This window comes from Notamacropus eugenii, chromosome 5, assembly GCF_028372415.1.
Source record: "Notamacropus eugenii isolate mMacEug1 chromosome 5, mMacEug1.pri_v2, whole genome shotgun sequence".
Lineage (NCBI taxonomy): Eukaryota > Metazoa > Chordata > Mammalia > Diprotodontia > Macropodidae > Notamacropus > Notamacropus eugenii.
The window spans coordinates 234,404,928-234,432,194 of NC_092876.1; the positions used below are offsets into that span (position 1 = coordinate 234,404,928).

General features: G+C 37.1%; 1 protein-coding gene across 1 annotated transcript in view; it reads left to right on the plus strand.

The window, feature by feature from the left end:
- The first annotated feature begins 13,286 nt into the window (after positions 1 to 13,286).
- Positions 13,287 to 27,267, plus strand: part of PDK1 (pyruvate dehydrogenase kinase 1) — a 28,945-nt gene continuing 14,964 nt past the window's right edge. Inside the window, exons 1-8 of the mRNA XM_072612333.1 lie at positions 13,287 to 13,574; positions 16,395 to 16,536; positions 17,824 to 17,895; positions 20,313 to 20,497; positions 20,766 to 20,861; positions 22,080 to 22,157; positions 25,086 to 25,162; positions 26,921 to 27,019. Of these exons, the coding sequence (XP_072468434.1) occupies positions 13,406 to 13,574; positions 16,395 to 16,536; positions 17,824 to 17,895; positions 20,313 to 20,497; positions 20,766 to 20,861; positions 22,080 to 22,157; positions 25,086 to 25,162; positions 26,921 to 27,019 (918 nt within the window). The 5' untranslated portion in view covers positions 13,287 to 13,405. The remainder of the gene's footprint in view (positions 13,575 to 16,394; positions 16,537 to 17,823; positions 17,896 to 20,312; positions 20,498 to 20,765; positions 20,862 to 22,079; positions 22,158 to 25,085; positions 25,163 to 26,920; positions 27,020 to 27,267) is intronic.

Below are 27,267 nucleotides of genomic sequence, written 5' to 3' on the forward strand. Positions count from 1 at the left end.
GTATCTGTATCAATATTGAGAATGAATGACCTCAGTGGGATTGCTCAGTCCTGTGGTGCCACTGATAAGGTATCATTTGGCACCACTGACTTCCTACCACCACTGCACTAAAAGGAATACATTTCCACTCTTGCCTAAGCTGTTTACTTACCTTCAAAGTAAATTGTTATTTCAGGTCTACTCTTTGAAAAACAAGTCTTTAATCACTTTGACTTAATCCCTACTCTAGCAGCTTTATTAAAATTCTCTTATAAGATTCAAGTCAACAAACACTTAATAAGCGGATGGAATATATGCAAGGCACCTTATAGAAATAAAGACCAAAATGGAAGAGCCCCTGCCCTCAGTGCCTTTACATTCTACAGGGCAGATACAACTTGTACAAGTTTAAAGTAGGGAATGAAGAAGAGGTGGGATAAAGGAGAGCTCACAAAGAGTGTTCAAAGGACTGTACCAAGTGATTGGGATACAAGGACAAAAACTGAAGATGGTTCCTGCCTTCAACAGTCTTCCATTTCACTGTCTATGGCATGAACACAGATAAGGATAATTAATGGTCAGGAATGAAAGAGGCAAAGAAGAGTTATCAGAGTGTTATGAGAATATTAGAAGAGGGAGAGATAGGTAAGAGAAATAAGGAGGTTATACCTGACCTGAGCCTTGAATAAATATTGATAAATAGACCAAGTGGAAAAGGTGATCGAAGAGTGCATGCCAATAAATGGAGTGTCTTGTACAAATGTAAAGAGGCAGGAAATGAATGGCTTTGTCAAGTCTAAGTAATAAATAATAGCTGGTAGGCTCATTTTCTAGAAAGATAGAGTATATAAATTAGGTCATCATTGGTTATCAAATAATTTAACAAAATGAAAAAGAGTCACATACTAGGTGCACCATGTTGTTGACCTGTACTAAGAAATCTCCTTCATTAATCTTTTTGACTTGGTATTTGTCTGAAAAATAAATTATGCTTGCTTTCTTAGTTCATCTTCAAAGAGTAGAGGAATCTTGCCACTCACAATAACCTGTGTCATTGCTTGTCAGAATGCTGATGTTTCTAGATTGTTTAGTAATGTAGGGAAAATGTAAAAACTACCAATAAAGGAACGAACAGTTAGTTAGGATGGTCTAAGGTAGAAAAAAGACAGTTTAACAAACAGGTTTCTAAGTTATATGTCCTCAAAGGAGAAGGAAAACAGGTTAGAAAACAGAAGGCAAACACAACATTCTAGGTTTGAGGATTTTATCTCATACCTAGAGGATCAGCTTTGGCGACATTTAGATTTAAGATTTTACAAGGTTTTTCTGACACCAAAGTCAAGGGGCCTGCTACTGGCATTCCTTAGTGGGGAAAATGAGTCCCAGGGGACTTTGGAGCTCCCTTTAGTTGTGACTTCAAGAGAGTTTTATATAAATAAACAAATAGATGTTTTCTTTGGCTCCTGATTATGACCAAATGGAAAATCAGTCTTTCTACTTCTGTCATACCTTAAAATAAATATAGGTTTCTTAGATCTGGAAGTTGTTTGATCCAGCTGTTATAATTTGGGAGTATTACTGAAGTGCTGACTGAGACCATCTCTGTAGCGGCTGTTACTACTTGTCCCTATCTCTGAGGAAAGTAATAAAAGGATTAACAGCTAAATTGTCTGTCTAAGGAGAAGTAAGTTGCAAATGCACAGACTTTTGCAAGAAAACTGGCCTAACACAGGGTAAAGGTGGGCCAGGCACCATGATGGGGAAAATGGGGGAGATAAATACTTGATGGTTACATTGAAGAGAGCAATGTCAAGTGCCATTTTTGTAACAGTCAGCAAAGCTAAGTGTCAGGGTAAAAATCTTCCCTTGTCCAGCCCTGCTTGTCAGTTAGGATAGCTACAGACACATTTGGAAATCCAAGCTGGGAAAGCTGAAAGTGAGAGGAGAGTCAGATAATGGTGCTTTCTCACATGGTAATCACATTTACTCATATTTAGATGAGAGCATCTCAAGGATCTACCATGTCTGAGTGATAATAATAATAGTATTTACATAATAATTTAAGGTTTACAAAACACTTTTCATATTATCTTAGTCGGTCTTCACATTAACTGTGGGAGGTAGATGCTATATGGGGCAGCTACAGTGGATAGAGTGTTAGACTTACCTGTCTAAGTTAAATCCAACCTCAGACAATTATTAGCTGTGTGACCCTGGGTAAGTCACTAAACCCCATTTGCCTCAGCTTCCTCATCTGTAAAGTGAGCTGAAGAAGGAAATGGCAAACCACTCCAGTATTTTTGCCAAGAAAACCCTCAGTGGGGTCATGAAGAGTCAAACATGACCGAAAAGACTCAATAACAACAACAACAGGTGTTATTATCCTCATTTAACAGATGAGAAAGCTGAGGCTGAGTTAAGTGACTTGCTTATGATCACAGAGATATTAAATGTCTTAGTCTGGATCCAACTCAGATCTTCCTAACTCCAAGGCTAGTAATTTAATCACCTAACTACCCATCTGTTACCTGGTCTATGACAGTATAACTTCATTCTAATTCTGAACTGGAAGCAACGGACAAACCACAAATCAGACCCAGCCTACCACAATAGTCTCAACAAACAGATCTTGCCATACTTCATAAATTTACTTAGCCAATGAAGGTAAAAGATATTCAGCAAGGATATAGCATTGATTCAGTGGGGTACATCTTCTCTGCTTCTGTTGGAAATTTTGGTCTTCCAATCAGGATCCTGAGAGAGGTGCTCTATACTCCTCCTTTGCTGGGCTTTTGTACTATTTTGCCACCAGGAAGCTATGTCAATATCCAAGGACTTACCTTAACAAAAAATTAACCTAACTTACATGGTAGATATTGCTCCTACCACAATCCACCCTTTGATAGCAAAGTCCCAAAGTTATTCCAGAAGAATAATATTAAAGCTCAAATAGAAATGGATCCTGAAGGATCACATATTGACTTACAAAGCTACAAATTAACATTATGTTGTGTTGCATTTCGATTTATTTTGTTAAACATTTCCCAGTTCCATTTTGATCTGTTCTGGGCACAGGAGTTTTGCAGCCACAAATCTGACACTAAAATGGCTTTAGGGCCAGTATTAGGCAACCCTCATCTTGGGGATATGAGAAGCCTTGCATCAGCAGCTTTGTAAGAAAGAAAGAAAAATTAAAATGGGAAGGCAGCAACACATACCCCTCAAAAAACAAAAGGCAATGTAATGGTCCTCTAAAGGAGTGACATAATATAGAACAGAACAAAAACTATAAATCCCAGGCTTTGCTTTAGAAAAACTGAGTTCCAGACCTTCAAGATCTAGTCATGTTCCAGTCCATGCCAAATCTCTGAAGATCACAGTCAGTATCCTGATGTAGCAGTGATGAGCAGGAGTAGCACTAGGAACACCAGGGCCACAGTACTGATGATGACATTGCTGGCACTGTCACTAATCCTATCCTAGGTCAGGCAGGATCATTTGTAGTAAGGTAACAGAGGTCATGTGCCTCTTGCATGCAGCCTGTCTCAGTGCCAGATCCAATATCAAGAATCACCCTGGGGATAGAGCCAAGATGGTGGAGTAGAGGAGGCTTTGCAGCCAAGGTTTCCCAACAATTCCCTGAAAACAACTTTAATGCCTCAAATCAAATTTTGGGGTGGTAAAGTTAATGAGTAATGACATTTTTCCAGCCTAAGACAACACACAAGGTCATAAGGGAAATTAAGACTTTTAGGTCTTCCATATTGAATTTGTAAGGTCATGCAGGGACTTATTTCTCCTGCATGATGTAATACAGGCATAAGTCACATGATGTAATATGGGCAGAATTCATAAGACTTGCTGAGAAAAAAATGAATAAATCAACCACATATCATTTCCCATAAAGATTAGATGCTCCTGGTAGAATTTTTGCCTTCTTAAGGGGCTGGCCACCCCTGGAGGAATGTAAACATTCAAACCCTGAAACAGATGGGCCAGCCTATTTTTACACTCTTTGTCCACAACCCCATAAAGTGAGAATTCTCCTTTTAGTCAACAGAAGGCTCACCTGTGGGATGGACACATCACCTGGGAATTTTCCAATCAGGACTCCAGGTGGCTGAAACAAGACTTCCTAGTTGACTGACCCAGATGTAGGTACTTCCTCAATTTGGTGATGGATATATACTCATATAATATATATATATATATACATATTCATATAACCTATATTATTTAGTAGCTTATAATCAATAAGTAGTACTTTATACTAACTACTCTGCCTGAAGTGTGCATTATTATGTGATCCAAACCGAAAGTAAAATTCAGCCACAGTGCATTGCATTGGCAATACAAAGCATTGCATTAGCAATACAGAGGTCAGGAGGAAAAGTCTGTGAGGAGGGGAGCTGGTCAGAATACACATGATGGCAATACCAGGTTTTGGCTTGGAGATGGCAGTGACAAAGCAGCAGCTTTGGAAATTTCAGCCTAGAGGCAGTAAGGGGATTGGACAACTGGTCAGAAAAAGATTATAGGGGACCCCTCTGCTAGTACTGGGCATGGGATGGAGCACTATTTGACAACTTCATTGCCCATACTCACTTCCAAATCATGGTTCTAGGACAGAGAGAAGCACTTGAAAGGGAGCAGGCACTATGCAGAGCAATACGCTTATGGCTGTGGGGAATCAGGGACGCTTCCTGGGTAAGGGTCAGAATGCAGACCAGAAGAGCAGTGGCCACACCTCTCTCCAAATCATAAAACCTTGGTAATATTGAAAACATCCAAATCCTCAGAACTACCTTGGAAAACAACAATACAAAGAAGCCTCAATGTTGGGACAGTGCCCCTTCATTTCACTAGGAGATATGATGGAAAAATGAGCAAACAACAAAAAAAAAGAACCTGACTATAAAAACTTACTATCAAGACACAAACTCAGAAGACAACAATGTCAAAATGGCTAAAAGTAAAATCTCAGATAAAAATGCAAATTGAACACAAGTCCAACAAAAACTCCTGGAAGAACTAAAGAAAAAAAGATTTTAAAAATCAAATGAGGATGATGGAGGAAAAATTGATAAAATAAATGGGAACAATGCAAAAAAGTTATGAAAATACAATAGCTTGATATGGAGGGGAAAATGGGGGAGGGCAGTGCTTGAACCTCACTTTCATCTGAACCCATTTGAAGAGGGAAGAATATAAATACACACTCATTTGGGTATAGAAATCTATCTTACCCAATAGGAAAGTAAAAAGGAAAGGGGTGAAGAGAAAGGTGAGAGGTGATAAGAGAGAGGGCAGATTTGGGGAGTCAGTGGTCAGAAGCAGAGTTGAATAGGAACTTTTAAGTGCAGACAGAGTCAAGAGAAATCTAGGAAGGTGAATTTATTTGAGCACTTGAAATGGGGCTGTCTAATGATGTAAATTAACATTCTGATGGGGGAGAAGATACAAGTGTCCTCTCATAACTTTAATGTCTTCAAATGTTATTGAGGACATTAAATAAGAAAAAATGGATGATCTTGAGATGCATTGGTTCTTTTCTGAGTGCTTGAAGAGGGGAAAGAGAAGGAAGGGTTAAAGGAGGAATAAATGAGCATTGAAAAAAAGATAGAAGGGGATAAAATTTATTATTTCTCTTCACTGGGGTTCCTGAGGCAATACAATAATTGAAATGAGACATGATAATCTTTTCTCATTTTCTATCTGATCGTATTCATTTTGGACTTCTTTGATCTTCCTGGCAGCATTCATTTTAGACTTTAGAAAAGAAACAAAGTCTGATACATCTGGATATATCAATGATATACCTGGAAGTTATTTGCATAAAAATAGTAATTGAACTCATGGGAGTTGATGAAGTCACTGAACAAGAGAGTATGTGAGACAGAAAAAGAGAGAGGGCCCAGGACAATGTGTTGGGGGAATACCTCCAGTTATGGGGAGTGACACGGATAATGATTTAGCAAGGGAGATTGCAAAGAAGCAATAAAACAGGTGAGAGGAAAACCAGAATAGGGCAGTATCATGAAAATCCAGAAAAAAGAGAATATCCAGGGGGAGAGATTGGTCAGCAATCTCAAAAGCTACAGAAAGGATTGAAAAGGGGATCGTAGAACAAAAAAAATTAATAATTGAATAAATAATGCATAGAGTTAATACCTGCTTATATGTAAATAAAATTCATCTTTGGAACAAACCCAATTGTTAACATTATAAAATAGCTAACATTTATTTAATGCATACTATGTGCCAGACACAGTGCTAAGAGCTTTACGGTTATCTCACTCGATTCTCAGAATAACACTGGGGGGTAGGTGCTATTATTATCCCCAGTTAATAAATGAGAAAACTGTGGCAAACAGAGGTTAAGGGACTTGCCCAGAATCAGATAACTACTTAAGTGACTGAAGCCAGATTTAAATTCTGGTCTTTCTGACCTCAGGTTCAGCATTCTATCCACTATGCCACCTAACTTAGAATCCCTGGGCATCCTGAATATTTTAAAAAGGGACCCTGCATGTCACATTATGCTATGTTAGTATAGTTTGCTGAAATGTTGGTTGGTTGGTTGTTGTCCTTCATTCTCCAAGAGGACCAAAATGACATCACTGTGCTAGAGTTAAGTTTCAATGTGTCTGACTATGGCTGATCAAACCAATATGAGCTTGGAATGCCTACCACAGATTAGGCACAAATAGTATGTGTGAACATTTGGGGTGGATACTCTAAATTTGCATGTCTTGAGTTTCCTTTGAGCTACTTCAATTCTGCTTTGCTCTCAGAGCATAGCACCTTCTCTGATGTGGGTGTGCCATGCTGAGCAGTCCTGTGCCAGTGTCTCCCATGTCACAAAATCAATTTGAAAGTTCTTAAGATTCACCTTGAGAGTGTCCTTGTTTTGCTTCTGATGACCATGTGAATGCTTGCCCTGTGTGAGTTCAAAAAACATCCTTTTTGGCAAGCTCACGTTTTGCATTCAAACAACACGGCCAGTTCATCGTTGCTGTGCTCTCTGAAGCAGTGTGAATGCTTGGCAGTTTAGTTCGAGTAAGGGTCTCAGTGTCTGGTACCTTATCCTTCCAGGTGATCTTCAGAATATTCCTAAGACAATTCAAATGTAAGTGATTCAGTTTCCTGGCATGGCACTTATAGACTGCCCAGGTTTCACAGGCATAAAACAATGAGTTCAGCACAACAGCTCTGTAGACCTTCTGTCTGGTAGTCAATCTAATACCTCTTATCTCCCATACTTTCCTTTAGAACCTCCCAAACAATGAGCTAGTTCTGGCAATGCATGCATCAACCTCATTACCAATGTGTACATCCCTAGAAAATACACTACCAAGGTAAGTGAACTTATCCACAGCATTCAAAACTTCTCCATTTGCTGTAACTAATGGTTCCATGTATGGATGGTGTGGTGGTGGCTGAAGGAACACCTGTGTTTTCTTGGTGTTAATTGTTGGGCCAATATTAGCACAAGAAGCAGAGAATTGATCCATATTTTGTTGCTTCTCAACTTCAGAGGCTGCATTGAGTGCACAATCATCTGCAAACAGAAAATCATGCACCAACATTCCCTCCACTTTGGTCCTGGCTTGTAGCTTTTTCAAGTTGAAGAACTTACCATCAGTGCAGTAGCTGACCTTGATGCCGTGTTCATCCTCATTGAAAGCATTTGAAAACAAGGCTGAAAACATCATGCTAAAAGGCATGGGAGTAAGCCTTGGTTTACTCTATTGGTGACTGGGAGGGCACAAGAACATTGTCCATTATCTAGAACCCGGGCCAGCATGCCATCATGAAATTGATGATCAATGCTGATGAATTTCTCCAGGCAATCAAATTTTGACATAATTTTCCATACGCCCTCACAACTAACAGTATCAAAGGCCTCAGTCAGATCTACAAATGTATACAGATCTCTCTTTTGCTCCTGGTATTTCTCCTGGAATTGTCAGGCAGCAACCATATCAGTGCTCCTCAGCCCTTTCTAAAGCCATACTGGCTCTCAGGTAGATGATCATCTTCCAGCTGAAGGATTAGGTGAAGGAGAACTCTGGCAAGAATCTTGCCAGCAATGACTAAGAGAGAGACCCCCTGTGATTGTCACAGGACAATCTATTTCCTTTACCTTTACAGGGAACACTTTGTTGCTAACTTGGAGGAAAAGTTGAGCAAACACACACACAGCTGGCAACAGTGGAGCAGAAAACAAGTGGGTGGCTTTCAGAGATTTGGTGTACAGTGTTGCATTTGCTCATCACGAAAATGATGGGGAAATTCAGAAGCTGCTAAATGAAAAATGAGAACTCTACAGGGCTTACCAGAAGGATAGTTCATCCATCTCTAAGAAGGCAGCATTTAATTCCATCAAAGGTAAAGTACAAGCAAAGCTTAGAGAGATGCAGGATTCTTGGTTCTGTAAGAAGGCAGATGAAATTCAGTTTTATTCTGATAGTAACAATCCAAAACACTTTTATGATGCCCTGAAGGCTATTTATAGGCCAAAGACCTATGGTGCATCTCAGTTACTCAGTGCTGATGGAGCCAGTTTGATTAGCAATATGATCCTAGAGATCTGAACACTTCCATAGTGTACTCATCATCAATCAATGCTGAGGTCATTGACTATTTACCTCAGGTTGAAGTCAATCCGTTCCTAGCTGAAGCTCCAAGTAAAGAAGAGGTTCTGCGTGTCTTTCAAGCACCTGGTGCTGATTCTATTCTAGCTGAGATTTACAAGGTAGAGGGTCCATTGCCCATACAAAAGCTGACTGAAATTTTCCAAGTTATATGGCAAGAGGAGGTAATCACCCAGGAATTCAAAGATGCCTCTATTGTCCATCTGCTGAAATGTGTTGTTTCAGGGTTATGTTAGTAGTTATGCAGTGTTATGTTAGGAAGTAGCTAAAATATAATTCATATCACAAGTGTTATTAATATGTTTATGTGCAGTGTCCCTCCAGTGGAATGTGAACTTGTTAAGAGCACCTCTATCAGTTTTGTCTTTGTGTGCTCAGACCTAGCTGATTGTTTATTTACCAAATGTTTGTTAAATTGAAATCGAATTACAGCTCCTAGTACATTTTTCTTTCAAGCACCATATTCACTTCTGTCTCTTAATTAGTAGAATTCAAAAGAGCTTTTAAACACAGTAACAGATTAGGATCATACACATTTTATTACCTTAAATAGCCAATTCCAACAGTTAAAAATAGCAAGCTTCTGTAGTGAGACATTCCATTCTTCTCCCCTCTTCCACTTGTGATTAAAATATAACTGAACTTTGTGTACTAGTTTTCGCTGTATGATCAAGCACCAGTAATTCTTCAAATTCCCTTTGCTCTTTTCTACTATGAGTTCTTCTAGGAAAACAAAAAAATGAAACCTATCTAAATTTCCAAACAAAAGTCAATACACTACAATACCCAGGAACTGAAAGGAGGAAGGGGGTGATGCTGAAATTTTTTCTGAGTTTTCATGACACTACTCTCTCCTGGCTCTCTTCCTACTTGAATGAACATTCTTTCTCAGTCTCCTTTGTAAATTTATCATCTATATCATGCCCCCTAACTTTGGATGTACCTCAAGGTTCTGTCCTTGGTCACCTTCTCTTCTCCTTCTTGGTAGTCTCATCAGTCTTGTGGGTTTGACTACCATCTCTATGCAGATGACACCATCTATCTATCTATCTATCTATCTATCTATCTATCTATCTATCTATCTATCTATCTATCTATCTATCTATCTCCAGTGCTAGTAACTATTCTGAACTTTAGTCTTGTATCACCAAATGACCATTAAACCTTTTGGAATGGCTATCTTAAGCTAAACATATCCAAGACTGAACATGTTATCTCCTTCTAAACCTATTCCTCTTCTAAGCTTCCCAATTTCTGTTGAAGTCACCATCACCCTTCCAATCTCCCAGGTTTATAACCTTGGTATTATCTTCAACTCATTCTCCCTCATCTATTGAATCTTTTGCCAAATCTTGTATTTCCACCTTCATAGTATCTCTTCCATCAAACTTCTTATCTTCATTCAGAAATAGCTACTACCTTAGTTCAAGCTGTCATCACCTCTCACCTAAATTATTGCAATGTCTCTTAATTAGTATTCTTGACTCATGTCTTTTCCTACTCTAATCCATTTTATACACAGCTGCCAAAGTAATTTTTCTTAATCACAAATCTGACCATATCAATTTCCTGCTCAATCAACTGGAAGTTTCCAACTGCTTCTAGAATAAACTATAAACTTCTCTGATTACTTTTAAAACTTTGTACAATCTGGACAAAACCTACCTTTGCTGCCTTATTAGGATTACTTCTCCTCCTGCACTCTCCAAACTGGTCAAACTGGCCTTCTCTCTCTGTTCCTCACACAGGAGACTGTCTCCTATCTCTATGTTTGTACTGACCCATGCCTGAAATGCACTATCTTCTTATCTTTGCCCCATAGAGTCCTCCTCTTCCTTCTAAAATGAAGCTAAGGAATTATCTTCTGCATGAAGCCCTTCCTGATCTTCCCAGTTGCTAGTACAAACTAATTTGCACACATTTGTATTTATTCACATACACATGTCCTTGCTGTCTCCCCTATTAGAATATAAGATTCCTGTAAATAGGGTTTCTTTCATTCTTTGTATTTGTTTTACCAGAGCATGACACAGTGGGCAATTAATAAACACTTGTTGATTCATTGTTAATTGGTGAATTTAATTTTCCCCTCCTTAATTATGAGGTTCAGTAAGTTTGTTTTAATTATTATTGTCCATACTCTACAATGTGTAATAGATAGTGCAATCTTTGTGTTTCAATGTTACTGAAAATTAATTATCTTTTGGCATTTTTTTCTTTTTTTATAGCATGTACTTGGAGATGGTGGGATCTTTGAAGCTATTTATGGTTGCCTTTTTACCTCCTGGGCTGCTTCATGTTTTTTGCCCCTAAAGCCACCTGGCTTTGGACTATCCCATGACAGCTGGTCTGCTATTTTTTGAGGTTTTTTTCCCCCACCTGTCAGCTACATTACATTACTTAAAGTTGGGCTTCAGTGTCTACCTGCAGCATTTTTCCCATCCTCCAAATTTGTTGTGGCCATATTTTGGCTTAATGTTCAGGAATTACCTATATTTCGTGTTGACCAAGGATTGAGATTGGATTGAGATTCTCCCTTCTCAGACACTGATTTTGATCTGGTTTCAACCATGGTACAGCATTTCTTGCAACCCTTGTAAAGTCTATATATAAACAACAATTCATAGATCTTCACCATGTTCTAGATTAGGCTGGGGCATTTTATCAGGCCTCTCAAGGTTTGCTTAGGCCTTCCCTAATCTTTACCTAAGTCCAGAAAAAGAGGTTGACAATTTTGTCACAATAACAAGAAAAATGGCCCTGGGTTGGGAAGAGCAAAACCCTCCATTAAAATATGGGTTTTTCTTCAACTTGAGGATCTAGAGAGTGTTGTAGACTCAGGTAACATAATAATTCTCACATTCTTCTTTCCAAGGCTGCCAGTTCTACAGGTACAGAGGTCAATTAAAACTTTAGTGGGGGTGCTGCCTGGATAGCCACTTAAGTTCAGGAAATGAAAGGGGTGGGAAGCAGAGGTGAATCAAAGCTATTTAATTCTGTGATGGCAGAAGAATTTGATGTTTTCTTTACTCATAGTGGAATAAGGAAATGGAGGACTTGAGTTCTGATCCTATTGTGGGATGATTCCTTCTTTCTTTCATCCCCTAGTCCCTGTGTTTCAGTTTTTCTTTTTATTAGCCCCACTATAGTGCCATACATGCCAACTTCTTTTAAGACGGGGGTGGAGGGTGAGAAAGGTGAAGTGAGATGATGACCTAATTGGTCTCCCTGCCTCCAATCTCTCCCCTCTGATTTATCCTCCAAACAGCAGTACAGATCACATATCAGGACCCCACTGAATCTCCTTATGCCTTTTTTTCGTTTTTACTCAGATGACTGGGAAGATAGTCAGTAGCCTGAGCCTAGTTCCCTTCAACATTCAACTGAAGAGCCATCTCCTACAGAAGACTTATCTAGATCTCCATATTTGCTAGTGCCCTCTCTCCAGGAATTACTTTGTCTATATTTTGTGTTTACTTATTTTTATGTTGTTTCTGTGCAATAGAAAGTAATATCCTTAAAGGGCAGTGATGGGCTTTTTTTTTTTTTTTGACCCTTTGCATCCCAGGATTAGGAGAGTACTTTGCAGTCTGTATACAAGTATACAAGCATTTATGAGCTGGGCTGTGTTCTAAACTTTGTGTTCCATTCTTCCTTTTTGAAGAGGACCATGACATCAGAGAAATGATGACATGACTTGCACTTGACTTTGTTTTGAGTGAGGGGGAGCTGTGCAAGGTCACCAACTTCACTGTCCCCTCCTGAGCCATTTGGATCCAGTGTCCAAATATTCATCAGGATGACCAGAGAAGGCCCAGGATGCAATGGGTTTAATGAGCAAAAGAAAAAAAATAAGTAAATCAAGCTGGTAGGGAAAGAGCAACAGTTACCGTTGATAACTCTGGAGATACAAATGAAGGAAAAACATGGCCACTGCCCTTAAGGAAGCTTCCTTTACCATGCAGCAACAATGTATTCATAAAATATATACAGTGTAAAATGGGAAGTAATCACATAGAGGAGACACAGGAGAGCGTGTTGAATGAATTAACTTTCTCTTGAGTTCTCTCTGGTGAGTCTATCAATGTTACTCTAATTCCCTCATGCCTCAGAGCAGCTCTTTTAAATAACTGAACAAAAGGATGATGATCCTGTCTTCCCCTTCCCCCCACCCCTCCATCCTATAGGTAAATAGGTCAAGGCATCCGTAGGGCGGTGGCATCTTCCCGTGCCTTTGTGAAGGCAGGAGGGGTCCTAAGCGAAGCCAGGTGGCATTAATGCCAATGCTAGGGAGGGTGGCTGGGGGGTGCGAGCCGCGAACGTAGTAGTAAAGCACTCGCGTCCTAGCCCTTCCAGGCTCATTCAGGAGTGGGCTGCGGACCCCTTCCCCCCCACCTCACCCTCCTCCACAGCTGGAGCAAGGCACAGCGCGCTCCTTCGGGTGAAGCGAGGCTAAGCAAAGCCAGGCCTAAAGAAAGTGGAAGGCGCCCGAGTCCCAGCGGGTTTCGAAGGACAAAGCACTCACGTGCCTCCCCCACGATGGGAAGGGGCGGGGAGACGCCGGGCTCCGCCCCTCCCCTCCTGGGGGCGGGGCACTCAGCTCCCTGGTTCAGGCGCCTAGCCTAACATGGCGCGGAAGGCCCCGCCTCTTCCGGCCCCCCCACGACTCCCTGCACGTACGCGCCACGGAAGCCAGGAGCCGGGCACGCGATGGCGCCTCTCGGATTTGGGTCTCCTTTTTCTTTACATCTTCTGGAACGTATTTCACTATGAGGTTAATAAGGTACCTACGACGGGCAGCCTCGGCCGGTCCGGGCCCAGGTCCCCCCCCAAGCTGGAGTCCCGGTGCCGACCTCGAGCGCAGCGTCCCGGGCCAGGTGGATTTCTACTCGCGCTTCTCCCCGTCCCCGCTCTCCATGAAGCAGTTTCTGGACTTCGGTGAGCGGCTTCGCGCTTCTCCGGGGGGAGGCCCTGGAGGGTCCCGGTGACGGGCGGGGGAGGAGGGGAGGACGCTGCCCGCGCCCGCCCTGGGGTCCCTCTGCCCGGCTCCCTCTCCCCCGGCCCGCCCTCGGCTGTCGGGTGCTCCGCCCACCTCTGTGTCCAGGTCTCTCTCCGTGCTCTCGTGTCTGCCTCCTTCCCACCTTTCCCTGTTTTGCCTTTGCGTCCTCATCTAGTGTTTTTTCTATGCGTTTTATTTGGTGCATTTCTCATTTTTAAACAAAAACTAGGAGTTAGAAAAGTCATCTGGTGTCGGAGCGAGGGAAAGACAAGGAAGCGTTTCGGGGCCTCGTCCGTTGCCAATTGTTCTTTTTGTCTGCTTTGTTTTATTTTATCTGTTTATTTTTGACGTAAGCAGGACTCACAGTTGCGGACGCAGTGTCTGACACAAGCCACAGTTTTATTTGTAATAAGCAACAGGGACCAGGAATGATGATAAATCCTCATTTCGGCACAAATCCCTTCATCTCTTGGGCAGTGGCAAATGCTCATGATGGCCGTGTTGCTGCTGTTTATTGGTGTAGAATTTTTCTTTTCCCAAGATTACTGTTCACTTTTTTTTTTAAGGAAGCAACTAATCATCTAGACTTGTGAAAGAAAACATATTTGGCTCCTTTTCTTGAAAGAGAATCATACTTTTCTAGGCATTGAGATGAATTAGACCATGAGCTCCTGCAGGGTCAGGGACATCTCTTTGGCTCCTTCCGCTTTGCTTGGTCTCTCCAGTGCTTAAATACTCAGGACCAAATGAAGATGAATAATTGTAAAAGTGCAGGACCTGGCACATGAGTGCTTGGTAAATGCTTATGAACTGATAAATGTTGATAACCCAGGGAAAGTATTTTAATTTTAAACAAATATTGAATATAATAACCTGCTTGAACACGATGCTATGGGACTCCGTTTTTTGGTTAACACAAATCTGTGACTACTTTTAAGTAACTTATAGTCTAGTTTTCTTCCCGTTCAAATTGATGATTCTTTTAAAGTTTTCCCTAAATGAAAGAAGATATTTTGCCGATTATAGAAAAGGAAAGAGGTGGTTGCATTTAAAAAGCCTTTAGGACTTAGTTTATTTATTGCCTTCTTCTTGGACAAAGTCAAACATGCACTAATATTAATAATAATGTTTATATATGTTCCAGGCACTATGCTAAGCGCTGTACAATTATTATCTCATTTGATCTTCACAATAGTCCTGAAGATAAGTGCTATTATTATCTCCATTTTCCAGATGAGGAAACAAAGAAAAACAGGTTAAGTAACTTGCTCAGGCTGCTAGTAAGTTTCTGAAGTCCACTTAGAACTCAGAGAAAAAAGGGAAAAGTAGAAAACTTCTAGTAAGTAATCTTTGGGAAAAAAAACTCCATAGTCCGGTGCTTGGGTAAAATAACTTACTCTTTTTTTGCTCTCAGGCTTCACTGCAGTGTCCTAAGAGAGCACTCATAGCATAACATTGATGATTTCATTATTTTAAAATAAAGACTCCTATAAGGTTTGTTTATTTTGACTAGAAAACCTCTACATGTTTTTATTTTTACTTGTAATTTGAAACAATTATTCTGATAGTTAAGACCTAATCATTACCTCAGTATTCCATCAAATCTGACTTTTAGGAGAAAGTGTTTTCCTTTAAAGCTTTTGAGACAATATGGTATGAAGAAGCATTGCATTGTGGTGGAAAAAGTGCTTTTCTGGAGTAAGGAGAAGCAGGTTATGTCCTGGCTCTCCCACTAATTGCATGACCTGAGACAAGTAACTGAACTTTTGCAAAAATGGATTTACTGCATCAAAAAAAAATGTATACCTAAAAACATGAGTTAAGATTAAGAAACATTAAAATGCGTAGTATAGTTGTAATTTTAACAAGTTGCCCTTTTTCATTTTAATTATAATGGACTATTTTACATATTTCCCATCTAGATATTAATATTGTAGAATAGAAAATAGGATAAAATACAGTTTATCCTGTAGTAATGTAGGAAATTTCAAAGCATCTATAGTAGCTTCAAGAGGAAGAGAAAAGGTTTCATCACTGGTCTGAGAGTGGCTGCAAAGTAGGTATGGTAATGAAGCATACTTTAAAAGAAAAAAACCTCTTATTTTTGGTATTTTAATTACAATTATCGCTATGTGTAGGACATACTGATCCCATTTAGTGTAATATGAGTGAACGCAAAAGCACAGTGATGGCTCCCATCAGAACAGTTTGATCAGTATATTTAGTCTAACTTCTTAAAGAATATATATTTCTCAGACTTATCTTCCCCCTAAGATTAAAGAATCCTACAATTCCTTCAGCAAGACTCCAGACTTTTTTATCTGGATAGTGAATCAAGAAACCATTCTTTTGAATGGAATGTTTGGTAGAAATTTAAAAGAATGTTGGTGGTTATTTATCTTATGTTATCATTGAGATTTCTTAAGTCAGTGATCTATCATGGTAAAATGGTAAAAGGCAAAGATCTAGTCATTGGCAACTTTGGTTTTTTTCTTGGTAAATCTACACTTCTTTCTAGGAAGAGTTGACTTCTTCTTGAAGACTTATGATTTTCTATCTCTTACATATTTCCTTGTTTCCCTTAAGGTTCAGTTTTCAAACAGTATGACAACTTTGTAAGCAGATATTTTCAGAATTTCACGGTTTAAGAAACAAAGAACGAATATGAAAGCAACTTTTGGTGGAGGAATAATTTTGTTCTTGTAGAATCACATTTTCTTCACACTTCCATTTTGATTTCCAAATTCCTTTTGTTTCAGGATCTGTGAATGCATGTGAAAAGACCTCATTTATGTTTTTGCGGCAAGAGTTGCCAGTGAGATTGGCAAACATAATGAAAGAAATCAGTCTTCTTCCAGATAATCTTCTAAGAACACCTTCAGTTCAGCTGGTACAGAGCTGGTAAGAATCCTGTCTTGTTTTTGCAATATTAGTGGAGAATATTTTGCCTTATATTAAACATGATCGTCATTGGACTACCAGAATTATAAGCAGCCTTTATTTGGTGGTGTATGTATTTGTTCCCTAAGTCCTATTAGACATTGCTATTCTTTTCTTTGAGAGAAGCAGTACTGCACAGAAATGTGAGTGCCACAGTTAAATATGTCTTGTGATTTAGTTCTTGTTAAATTTTACAGGAATGATTTTTTTTAACACTCTAAAATTCATACAAATGCAATCAGTATGGGTAAATGTATTTTAAAAGCACACATTTTTAACAAATGGATTGATCCAATTGTGAAGACATCTTCGGTTTTATAAGCTATATTTTAAAAAATTGGTTTAATCTTTTTATTAATAAATGATTTTATTAATCATTTTCAAGTAATTGCCTTTGTCTTCACTATTGCTATTTCTTAAGCATTGTAAACATTTAACAAAAGAATTGATCAAGATAAAATTTGAATGAAAAATAATTTAGTTACAAAAACTTTATTCTTCGATTATGATGATTATTTTAAGAGATTTTAGTGTCTTTTTTTTTCTTTTGTGGAAATTATGCATCTGTGAGAGAATCTGAGAGAATCTGCTCTTGCATATCCATTTTTTAAATTCATAAAAGAAACAAGTGGGCCAAAATTAGCATAATCATATTAATTTTTTTAAATGACAATATAGCTTTAAGCATTAAACTGTTAGAGATTTGATTAAGCACAAATTATTATGCATATTTGTGTCTGAAAAAATGTATATAATATACATTCATACACATTCATACATATACTGAAATGACTGAACCACATGGGGTGGGGAACCTGTGGCCTTCTAGGTCTTCAAGTGTGACCTTTTGACTGAATCCAAACTTCGTAGAGCAAATCCCCTTAATAAAAGGATTTGTTCTGTAAAACTTGTACTTTTGAACTATACCACCATTTTTTGAATTAAAGACATGTCCAAGAGTTACTTAGAGTGAAGATACAAAATTTAAGGAAAAAAAATACAATAGAATGAGATCTTAAGATTCTTGAGTAATATCCTGTCTAAGGTATCATCAGAAAGAGGGAATATAGACTAGTTTTTTAGTAAATATAAAAAAGTATCTCTTCAACAATTAATGCACTGCTAACATGACACCATAATATTGTTCCTGATCAAAAGGTGATATTAGAAATACATTTGTAGTATTTTTATAGATTAAGGTCTTGGAACATAATAAGTTCAAATTTAACTTGGGGATTTACATTTTAGGTACATTCAGAGTCTGCAGGAGCTTCTTGATTTTAAGCATAAAAGTGCTGAAGATGCTAAAGCTGTTTATGAGTGAGTATATTCTTGATCCCATTCCTGTAATGCCTTTTACTGCTTAATTTCAGTCTTCTAAACGCTATTCCATAAAGCAAATACGTTGGACTTAATTTTGCTAATGGAAAAAGGAGTTATTTATTTATTTATTTTGTTTTAGAGGGTTTATTAACTCTTTGAGGTCACAATGACTTAACTAAATTTTCTTCCCACTCTTAAGATTCTCTGTCTGTGTTTGGCTTGACTCCTATTAAGTTATATGACTTAGTTGCTTTAAAAAATTACACTAAGAATCTTGTCCCTTTCAAAGAAGTTACTTTGAGAGGTACACCTAGTCTAACAATGCTGTCATTGCTCAAAATCTTTAGAGTTCTACTTTAGAACTGTCTTTAAAACTTGTGGCATATAATTTTGAGTATGGGTAATGGTGAACAAAGGATAAAGATTTAATGTGATTTTTGTAAATAAAAGTCATTCAAAGTCTAGTCGGTAAGAAGGATGATCAAGTTGGGTATACAGTTTTTAATTTTTGAAAGAAAGAAAGAGTAAGTATTGGGTATAAACTTCCCAGTACTTTGAAAGGGACAATATTCATTTAGAGCTATAAATTTTGTTATTGTTTTTAATAAGCAAGTTCCATTAAAATCCTACCTCATTGAACCATTTTGATTATGCTTATTGGAATTTTCTACGAACTGATTTTTTTAAGGGGAGTGCCACATAGTTTGGAAATACTGTTTTAATACAACATGTTATATAGAACATCAAATTAGATTTAAAATATATTTGCAGTATGTTTGAAAATAACCGCCCTTCTTTGACACACCTTCTGTCAATCTTTTCTTGATTAAACTTAGTTCTAAGCATCATCATTTTAATTTGCTTGTATACGTGCAAGCCTGTGTAAAGGTTTAAACTATAGGCACAAAGATGGAGTAGCCCACTCTAAGTTTTGACCGTCTCTCACCTCTCCTCCTCATTTGCTGATTTACACCCTTCCCTGACTTCATCTGCACAGTGTTAACATAATAGAATGAATGAAATAATTTGTCCAGCATACATAATTTTTTGCTCTAAGTAAAATGCCAGTTTCCAACACTAAAGTAGTGATAATTGCCTACATATCTTGCTCATTATTGACTAAGAGCAGGGCCTTTTCCTGGTCGTACTCCAGAAGCATCCTTGTAGTACCATGTTTACACTGAGTGCTATATAAAAACTTCAAATCCAACAAGCAATTATCAATCTCCTACCATATGTAAAATAATTTGCTAGACACTGGGATTCAAAGACATGATGAAAAAGTGTTCCTTCCCTGAGGCAGCTTAGGTTATTTTTCTTGCAGTGGGATGAAAATTTATGTAAATAAAGAAAAGTATCTATATGATAATTTGAAGATGCAAGAGAGAGCATTGATAGCTAAGTAGATCAGGAAAGGATCCTTTTAGGATATGGCACATGAGTTGAGCTTTGACTTAGACATATTATTTCATTCATTCTACTACTTTAACACCATGGGGATGAAGCCAGGGAAGGGGGAGGTCGGGGAAAGGATTGGTAGTCCCCAAAACTTAGCTTACACTACTATATCTTTGTACCAGCAGTCTAAATATTGACATAGGCTTGTTCATATATGATCAGATTTGTGATGGGCACAGTAGCCATGTTTAACATCATCTTTAAGATAATGGTGCTCAGTCCCTTGAAAGGATTCTAAAAACAGGTATAGAGGCACATTACATGGGATACCTTGTGCAATAACATTTACATGAGTGATGTAATGCCATGTTTGAGAAACAGTAAATAGACTAGTTTGTCTGAAACATAGAGCTTGTCTGAAGAGGAGTAATAAAATGTGCCCCCAAAGGTAAATGAAAGCCAAATTATGAAAGGCTTTCAACGTCTCGCCTTTGAGAGACTTGCACGTTATCCGGAATGGGGTGGGGTGGGGTGAGGTTTGTGATAGGGAGCCAGTGAAGGGTTTTGTTTTTGTGTTGTTTTGGTTAGGCAGTTAGGATTAAGTGACTTGCCCAGGGTCACACAGCTAGTAAGTATCAGTATTTGAGGTGGGATTTGCACTCAGGTCCTTCTGACTCCAGGGCCACAATGAAGGTTTTTAAGCCTGTGGAGTGACATGGTTATACTTGAGCTTTAGGAAAGTTATTTTGGCAGCTGTATAGTTTTGATAATTGTGGGCCAGAATGTGAAATTTGAACTAATTGAAAGGTTTATACTCTTTTACTGCTTTTGCACTTTGTGCTAAGATATATTGGTAAACTACCACGTAAAAAATGCACTGATGCTGTTTTTATTATATCAGTTCTGTGTAGAAATTGAGGATTTCTGTTTTCCTTTCCTGTTAGTTCAGTTTACTTTGTCACTCTAAATAGAAGTTATAAAATGTAGGACCAGTCTAATAGGTGTGTTTTGTTTAGCTTTACAGACACTGTGATAAGAATCCGGAATCGACATAATGATGTCATTCCTACCATGGCTCAGGGTGTGACTGAATACAAGGAAAGCTTTGGTGTAGATCCAGTGACCAGCCAGAATGTACAGTATTTTTTGGATCGTTTTTACATGAGTCGCATTTCAATCAGAATGCTACTCAATCAGCACTGTAAGTACCTAGGAGTAAAGAGAGGAGAAAAACTAAAATGAAATATGTTGACATAGTAACAAGTTATTCATTTATACTTAGGTGCTTATCAGCCACATCAGCTAAACATATATATAGCAATTCACTCTTTAGTAAATATCAGTGGTTATGCGAATGCTTATAGGAAATACTTATATGTATCTTCTTGTTTAAGATCTACTGAAAGAAGAAAACTAAATGAGATGTAGTATTTACCTATTTAACTTTTTAATTTTTCTGTTTTGGGTAGCCTTACTATTTGGTGGAAAAGGAAAAGGAAGTTCAACTCACCGAAAACACATTGGAAGCATTAATCCAAATTGTAATGTTGTTGAGGTTATTAAAGGTAATTTCATCTGAACTTATATTTTAAAAAATTACAGAAATCAAAGGTGTTATTTCCTAGCTACTTAAGGTGTTAGCTGTTTGTAGTATTATATGGAAAAAATTAGCAAGTAGCAAATATTAGGATTACAAAATAAATTTACCTTGTTAAAGAATGATGTATTATATAATCATTCAGCAGATATTTATAATGCTTATCCTGTACAAGCTAATGTGCTAGGCACTGGGAAAGATAAAAAGATAAAAATAAGACACAACCCCTACTCTCAAAGAGTTTGCAATCTACTAATGATGGTAATAATTATAGTACAAAATAGAATGCAGTAAATGTAGAAATGAGGTATGAACAATATGTTATAAGAGTTCATGGAAGATGACACTTCTGGCTGAAGTGGAAGAATTAGTAGACTTCATGAAGGAGGTAGTATTTGAGCTGGACCTTGAAGGATAGTTAGAATTTCAAAAGGTGTAGATGGTAGGGGAGGTCCTTGTAGACATAATAGATTTATTCAGAAAATGGCAAATAATCTGGTTTGGAAACAGTGTAGAATGCATAAAGAGCAGTAGTTCTTTTTTCCCTACAATATTTTGTCAGTATGTATGGCATCACAGTCAAGTATAAAGACTACAACTTTTTCAAAGTTATTCTGTCCTTAATTAAAATAAGCATTTCTCTTTGATGTGTAGAATTCAGATGAAATTTTATCATTAATGTCTTCCTTCCAGAAATTATCAGCTGACCATATTATCAGCTAAAAAAATAATCTTCATAACTTCATCAGTCTGATAATGGACTCCTGCAGCAAAAACTTTTTAAAATGGAATCACAGCATATACTTCATCTTTATCTTTTGTCTGGGAGAGAAACTTTTTAGAAATGGGTTAAAAATGACTAAAACTTTAATACTATTTAGTTTTTTTATACATGTTTAATAAACATACTATTAAAAAATTGTATTTTGTGGAATGTACCAGTAATTAATTTTGTAAGAATATGTTCCAAGTACTTCTCACATATGGAGTGGGACGCTTTCAGTAAAAGCATTCTTCCCATTTTGATTGTCAGCCCATCAAAATGGAGCTAGAAATAGTTGATTATAACAATTTAAAAACTTTATTCATCAGTTTGGCCTGTTTAGTGCAGAAATTTTGCTGTTTCAGTTTATTTCTGAAAAGGAGTTAAATGTATTTAATTATTTTCCTTTTTAATTTACTGTAGATGGCTATGAAAATGCAAAGCGTCTTTGTGATTTGTATTATATTAATTCTCCAGAGCTAGAACTTGAAGAATTAAATGGTAAGACTGTATCGCCTTTCTTTCACTAATGGTTGGTGTTAGAGATAAGGAGAGTGTTATTGATTTCTTTTTATGGATATGTCTAATCAAAGCTATCACTTTTTTTTTTAGTTAATAAAATGAATTTTAATAAAGTTGTAGAATAAAAGAATTCTAAGTCAGAGATGAAGAAAAACTATTTCTGTAACATTAGTTCAGTTGTTTAAAATCACCATTTCAGCATTATTCTTAGCTGGACAACTTGTTAATTTGAGAAAAAAACCACAATTACTGGGGATAATTGAACGAATTAATAAAATCACCCATTGGGTACCATGCGTTAAGCAATAATAACAGAAATATGACTGACTGTATAAGAACTAAAACTATCTAAAATAGCTTATTTATTAGACAGTTTCAAAGACTGATGAGACTTAATGTTGCTTACCAAATTTACTGTATACACCATCCCAAACTTAAAACACTGCAGGAAACTATCGGCCAAACCACAATTCCATTTAAACTGCTTGGTGAATGCCAAAATTCCTCCCAAGACACAGGATGTTCTAACAATTACCTTAAAATACAAAGAGACCTTCATTTTGCCATTTTGCTTAAACATCACAAAATTGATGATAAAAGTCTTATACTACTTTAGTTAAATTTAGATGAGGCCATAGTCAAAATAACTGAGTTATAAATAGACCAGTGAAAACAGCCTGGCATATATGGGTGCAAAAGGACTTGAACATTATAAATTGTTATTTGCCTGAATATCAGACTTTAATTTTGTATAGATGATGCATTCTTGAACTTCTTAAGGTAAATTGGACAAATACAGTATCTGAATCATGTGTATGTAAAATATAACCATGATTATATCCATGAATATATGAAATTGTTCCAGGACTTGAATATTTATGCAGGGATATAGCACCACAGAACCATATTCTAAAACATAGCTTACATTAGGCTCCAGTAAGAGAAAAAAAGCCCACTTAATGTCCACCACATGCTGTCCCTACTTTGGCTGCTCCTATCATGTGACATCTAATCCATAGCTCTGGTGAGCATGCTCGCTTTGTATTTGTTTTCCAATTTGATAGGGGTTGGACCATGTCCTCTCTTCTTATAGGTTGTAAAGTTCTTGAATTGAGGGCATGGCTTGGTGCTGGAGTCAATATGGCTGAGTTCCAAGAAGTACTTGTACTTGATGACCTCATCATGTGGCAGGTTACATAGAACAGTTGTTTCCTCTAGGTATTCATTGTATTCTGTGATGGGGCATTTGATTTCTGCTTGGCCAAGTTGGACCAGAGAGGAAAGCACCAGTATCTGGGCTTCAAAGTTGGGGGCTCCCTAGCAGCTTCCCAGAGTCTCATCTGGCCAAACAAAACGCTTCCAGTCAGTAAGCCCCCCAAAGCTATCACTTTTGAGCTATAGATTTTTGGATTATGTAAAACAAATATATAACAGCTCACATTTAAAAACAATTTACATCTTGCAGAATATTTTCTTTTGCAACGGTTCTTTTAAGTTAACTTGTATACATATCATTCTATAGTTCCATAGAACTTAGAGCTGCAAGTGGAAGATGAGGAAACTGAGACTCAGAGGAGATAAATAGGATCATTGGATCATATATTTTAGAGCTGATAGAGATCATGGAGTTCCTTTTAAGTTTGATTCTGTGACTTGTGGGTAGGGAGCTCTCTATGTTCATGGAAATGTAGGAGGAGAAGTTATGGAACTGATAATAGAGGAGTGACAGGGATTTTTGCAAATGACATTAACTCCTTAAAACCATCTAAGTAACAAATACTTTAGTGTGTTAAATGGAATCTTAGTGACATGAAGAAATTTAGGTAGACCCAAAAAGTACTGACCTTATTCCTTAGGAAATAGAATCATAGATACAGAACTGGAAGAGACTTTGGAAACTATCTAGTTCAACCTCCTCATGTTACAGATGAGGATGACTTTTGAATGAGTCACTTTGGCTTACTCTTCTAGTTCTGTCATTTAATGAGTGACATTCTCAAAAGACATAGTGGAAAAAGCACTGGCTCCAAAGTCAAAGAATCCAGGTTCAATTCCTACTTCTGACATGAGATTTTTTATTAGTATGTTTGTGACCTGGAAGAGTCAAACATGAGATGAGGTTAAGTGACTTTTCCAGGTCACAAAGCTCAACCTAGAAGTAGGATTTGAACCCATATTCCAGAATCTTTTTCTATTATGTCTGTTGAGAATATCATTCATTGATTGACAGAACTGGAATAATAAACCACAGTGATTCATAATCCTTTGTTTTCTCCCCAACCCTGTTGTTAATTTTCAGACTAATAATTGTCATCATGATCCTAGTGAACATTTGAATGTTGAAATTATATTCCGTAATACACTAAAGGTAATACAATATTTTTTGATTAAGATGCTTGTAAATACCTGAAAAAGAATAGAAAAATGATGCCTTAGTGAGCTCTTTTCATTATGTCCCGTTTTTTTACTTTCTGAGTTTATGTGAACTGGCTAAAAAACCAACCCTCAAAAAAAACCCAACAAAACCTGTTAGCTGAAAGTTTGTGTTTTCTTGAGCTCTTTAAAACTTTTCTTTGGGAAAGCAAAATGCTATAATTTTGAAGATTTAGTGCCTTTTAAAGAAATTTAGATTATGGAAAAAGAATAGGGGATAGTCACTTTTGTTAGGTTATTTTGGAGTGTTCTTTGAGTTTACTGCAATTATCAACGTTGTCATTGTCAGTTGTGAGTTCCATGAGCAAGGAGATTCAAACGTTATTGCCTTGAAGAGAGAGCTATGTAACAACTCTTCAGAAACAGTACAGCCTTTCATAATAAATGTTTCTTCCTTGATTACACTGTTTGTCTTTTTAAGATGGTTGGATAGATTCAATTCCATAGTTACATTTTTCTTTTTCCACTCTGTAGCAAAATCACCAGGACAGCCCATGCAAGTGGTTTATGTACCATCACATCTCTATCACATGGTGTTTGAACTTTTCAAGGTTTGTAAAGTAGGATTACATAACTTTGTATGCTTAGATTTTTTTCCTTAGTTTTAGGAATCTTACTCAATTTCTAAAGCCACTTTAAAAGTAAAATGTAATTTCATTAAAAATTATGTAATAATATCCCGCTGAAACAGACAGCATAGAGGAAAATATAACTTTTCACTTAGTTGTTATTTACTCTTACTTAAAACTTAATTCTTTGTAAGTTTAATTATCTAGTTTCTAACTCATAACAAATTAAAAGCAGAAAATTAACAGCACATACATAGGGGAGGGAAGAGAGGAAAGAGCGATTCTTAACAGTAGATAAAATAGATATTTGTTAGAAGTGACAGGTGCAAGCCTAAGAGTAAAGGAGATGAGAAACGAAAACAAGGTATATTCTTGTAATGGATAATGCTGATTGTCAGTTAACATTTATGTAGAGCTACAAGGTTTACAAAGTTCTTTTCTTGTGGTAACTCTTTGAAGTAAACAGTGTATTATTATCCTCATCTTATAGATGAGCAAACTGAGGTATAGAAAGGTTAAATGATTCATTCAGGGTTGTGCAGCTGACAGGTGTGAAAGCCAGAGTTCAAACTCAGATCATTCATCGATCTTCCCATTGCATGAATAAATTCATAGGATTTAGAGCTGAAAAGGCTTGCTGAGATCATTTAGTCCAGCCTTCTCATTTTATAGATGAGAATATCAAGGTGCGAAGAGATTGTGTTGCGAGAGGTGAATTGGGAAACGTATAACTTCTTATTCCAAACTCTTAAGTTCTTTCTATTAAATCATGCTGCCAGGATGACCCTAATCATCAAGAAAGGCCTTTATTTATTTATTTATTTATTTTTGATGTCCTCTGTTTAATCCAGGAGGGACACATATTTTACAGAGATTTCTATCAACACCTTTAAATAAAGTTTTGGTGTTTTGTTTGGAACACGTCACCTGCCAATGATGGTAGATAAGTGAGACATTCCTGTATACATTTTTGTGCTGTAGCATTTTAATGTCAAGGACTCATCTTTTACATATGTTGTATATGTTTTAAGAATACTTGAAACTAAAAATCTATTTAAAAAATTTACTATTGTAGTTTAATTTCTGTAGGATAAAAGTAATAGACATGTTTTTTATTATTCATTAACACTTATTTCCATGTTATATGAAATATAGAACCAGACAGTGTTCCTAACCACATGATAAGAACTGACTAATGCAAGATGAAACTAGAGGAAATTTGAAAATATGAGTATGTAACCATGTTTTGGTTTTGGTTAGGAATGTGTATTATTGTTGAATTGTTTATCCCTAACTTTAATCAAGATAGTGTAGGATTAGATTCTGGAAGTCATTGTTTGTTCTTTCTTTTGGACATTTTAAGACATTCTAAATCTTACCTAAAAGATAGGAACCATGTTTACAAAAATGCAAAGTATTGACACTTCGGATGTAGGAGGGGAAAGCTCTTTTACCTAGTAACTAGTATGATTACACAAAATCTTTGGCAGAATTTTCTGCTTCAGTCTAACTTTTTAAGAATTTTAGAAGCATATTTATCGTTTACAGAGAGCAATCTAAAACTGCTTTCCCCTGTCAAATTTGTTATGAATTAAAAAAAATCAATTTTTAATAATACTTAGAAGAATTTTCTGGGTCATTTGTGGCCATTTGTTATTTTCCATCCCTGGGATTAGAAACTTCAAGGAAGCTTACGAGTTTTTGAAAATTGTAGCGCTTAACGTAACTTATATTTTTCAGAATGCAATGAGAGCAACCATGGAACACCATGCCGACAAAGGCATTTACCCTCCTATTCAGGTTCACGTAACATTGGGCAATGAGGACTTGACTGTGAAGGTAATTGCTATTTAAAAATGGGGTGTTTAGATATGCCAAAGTGAAAAAGGGTTTGTTAATTTCAAGACATGAAATTAAAAGCAAATGATTAAATCAGAAAGAAAACCTTTTTATTTGTGGCCAGTAGTCATGTATCAACATTGTCAAACTGGAATTATCCAGTAGTTCAGACAAAAGCATAGAGAATATAGAGATATCATCTCAACAATAATTTGGGATATTTCTGACAAATCAGTTTCAAAATGTAT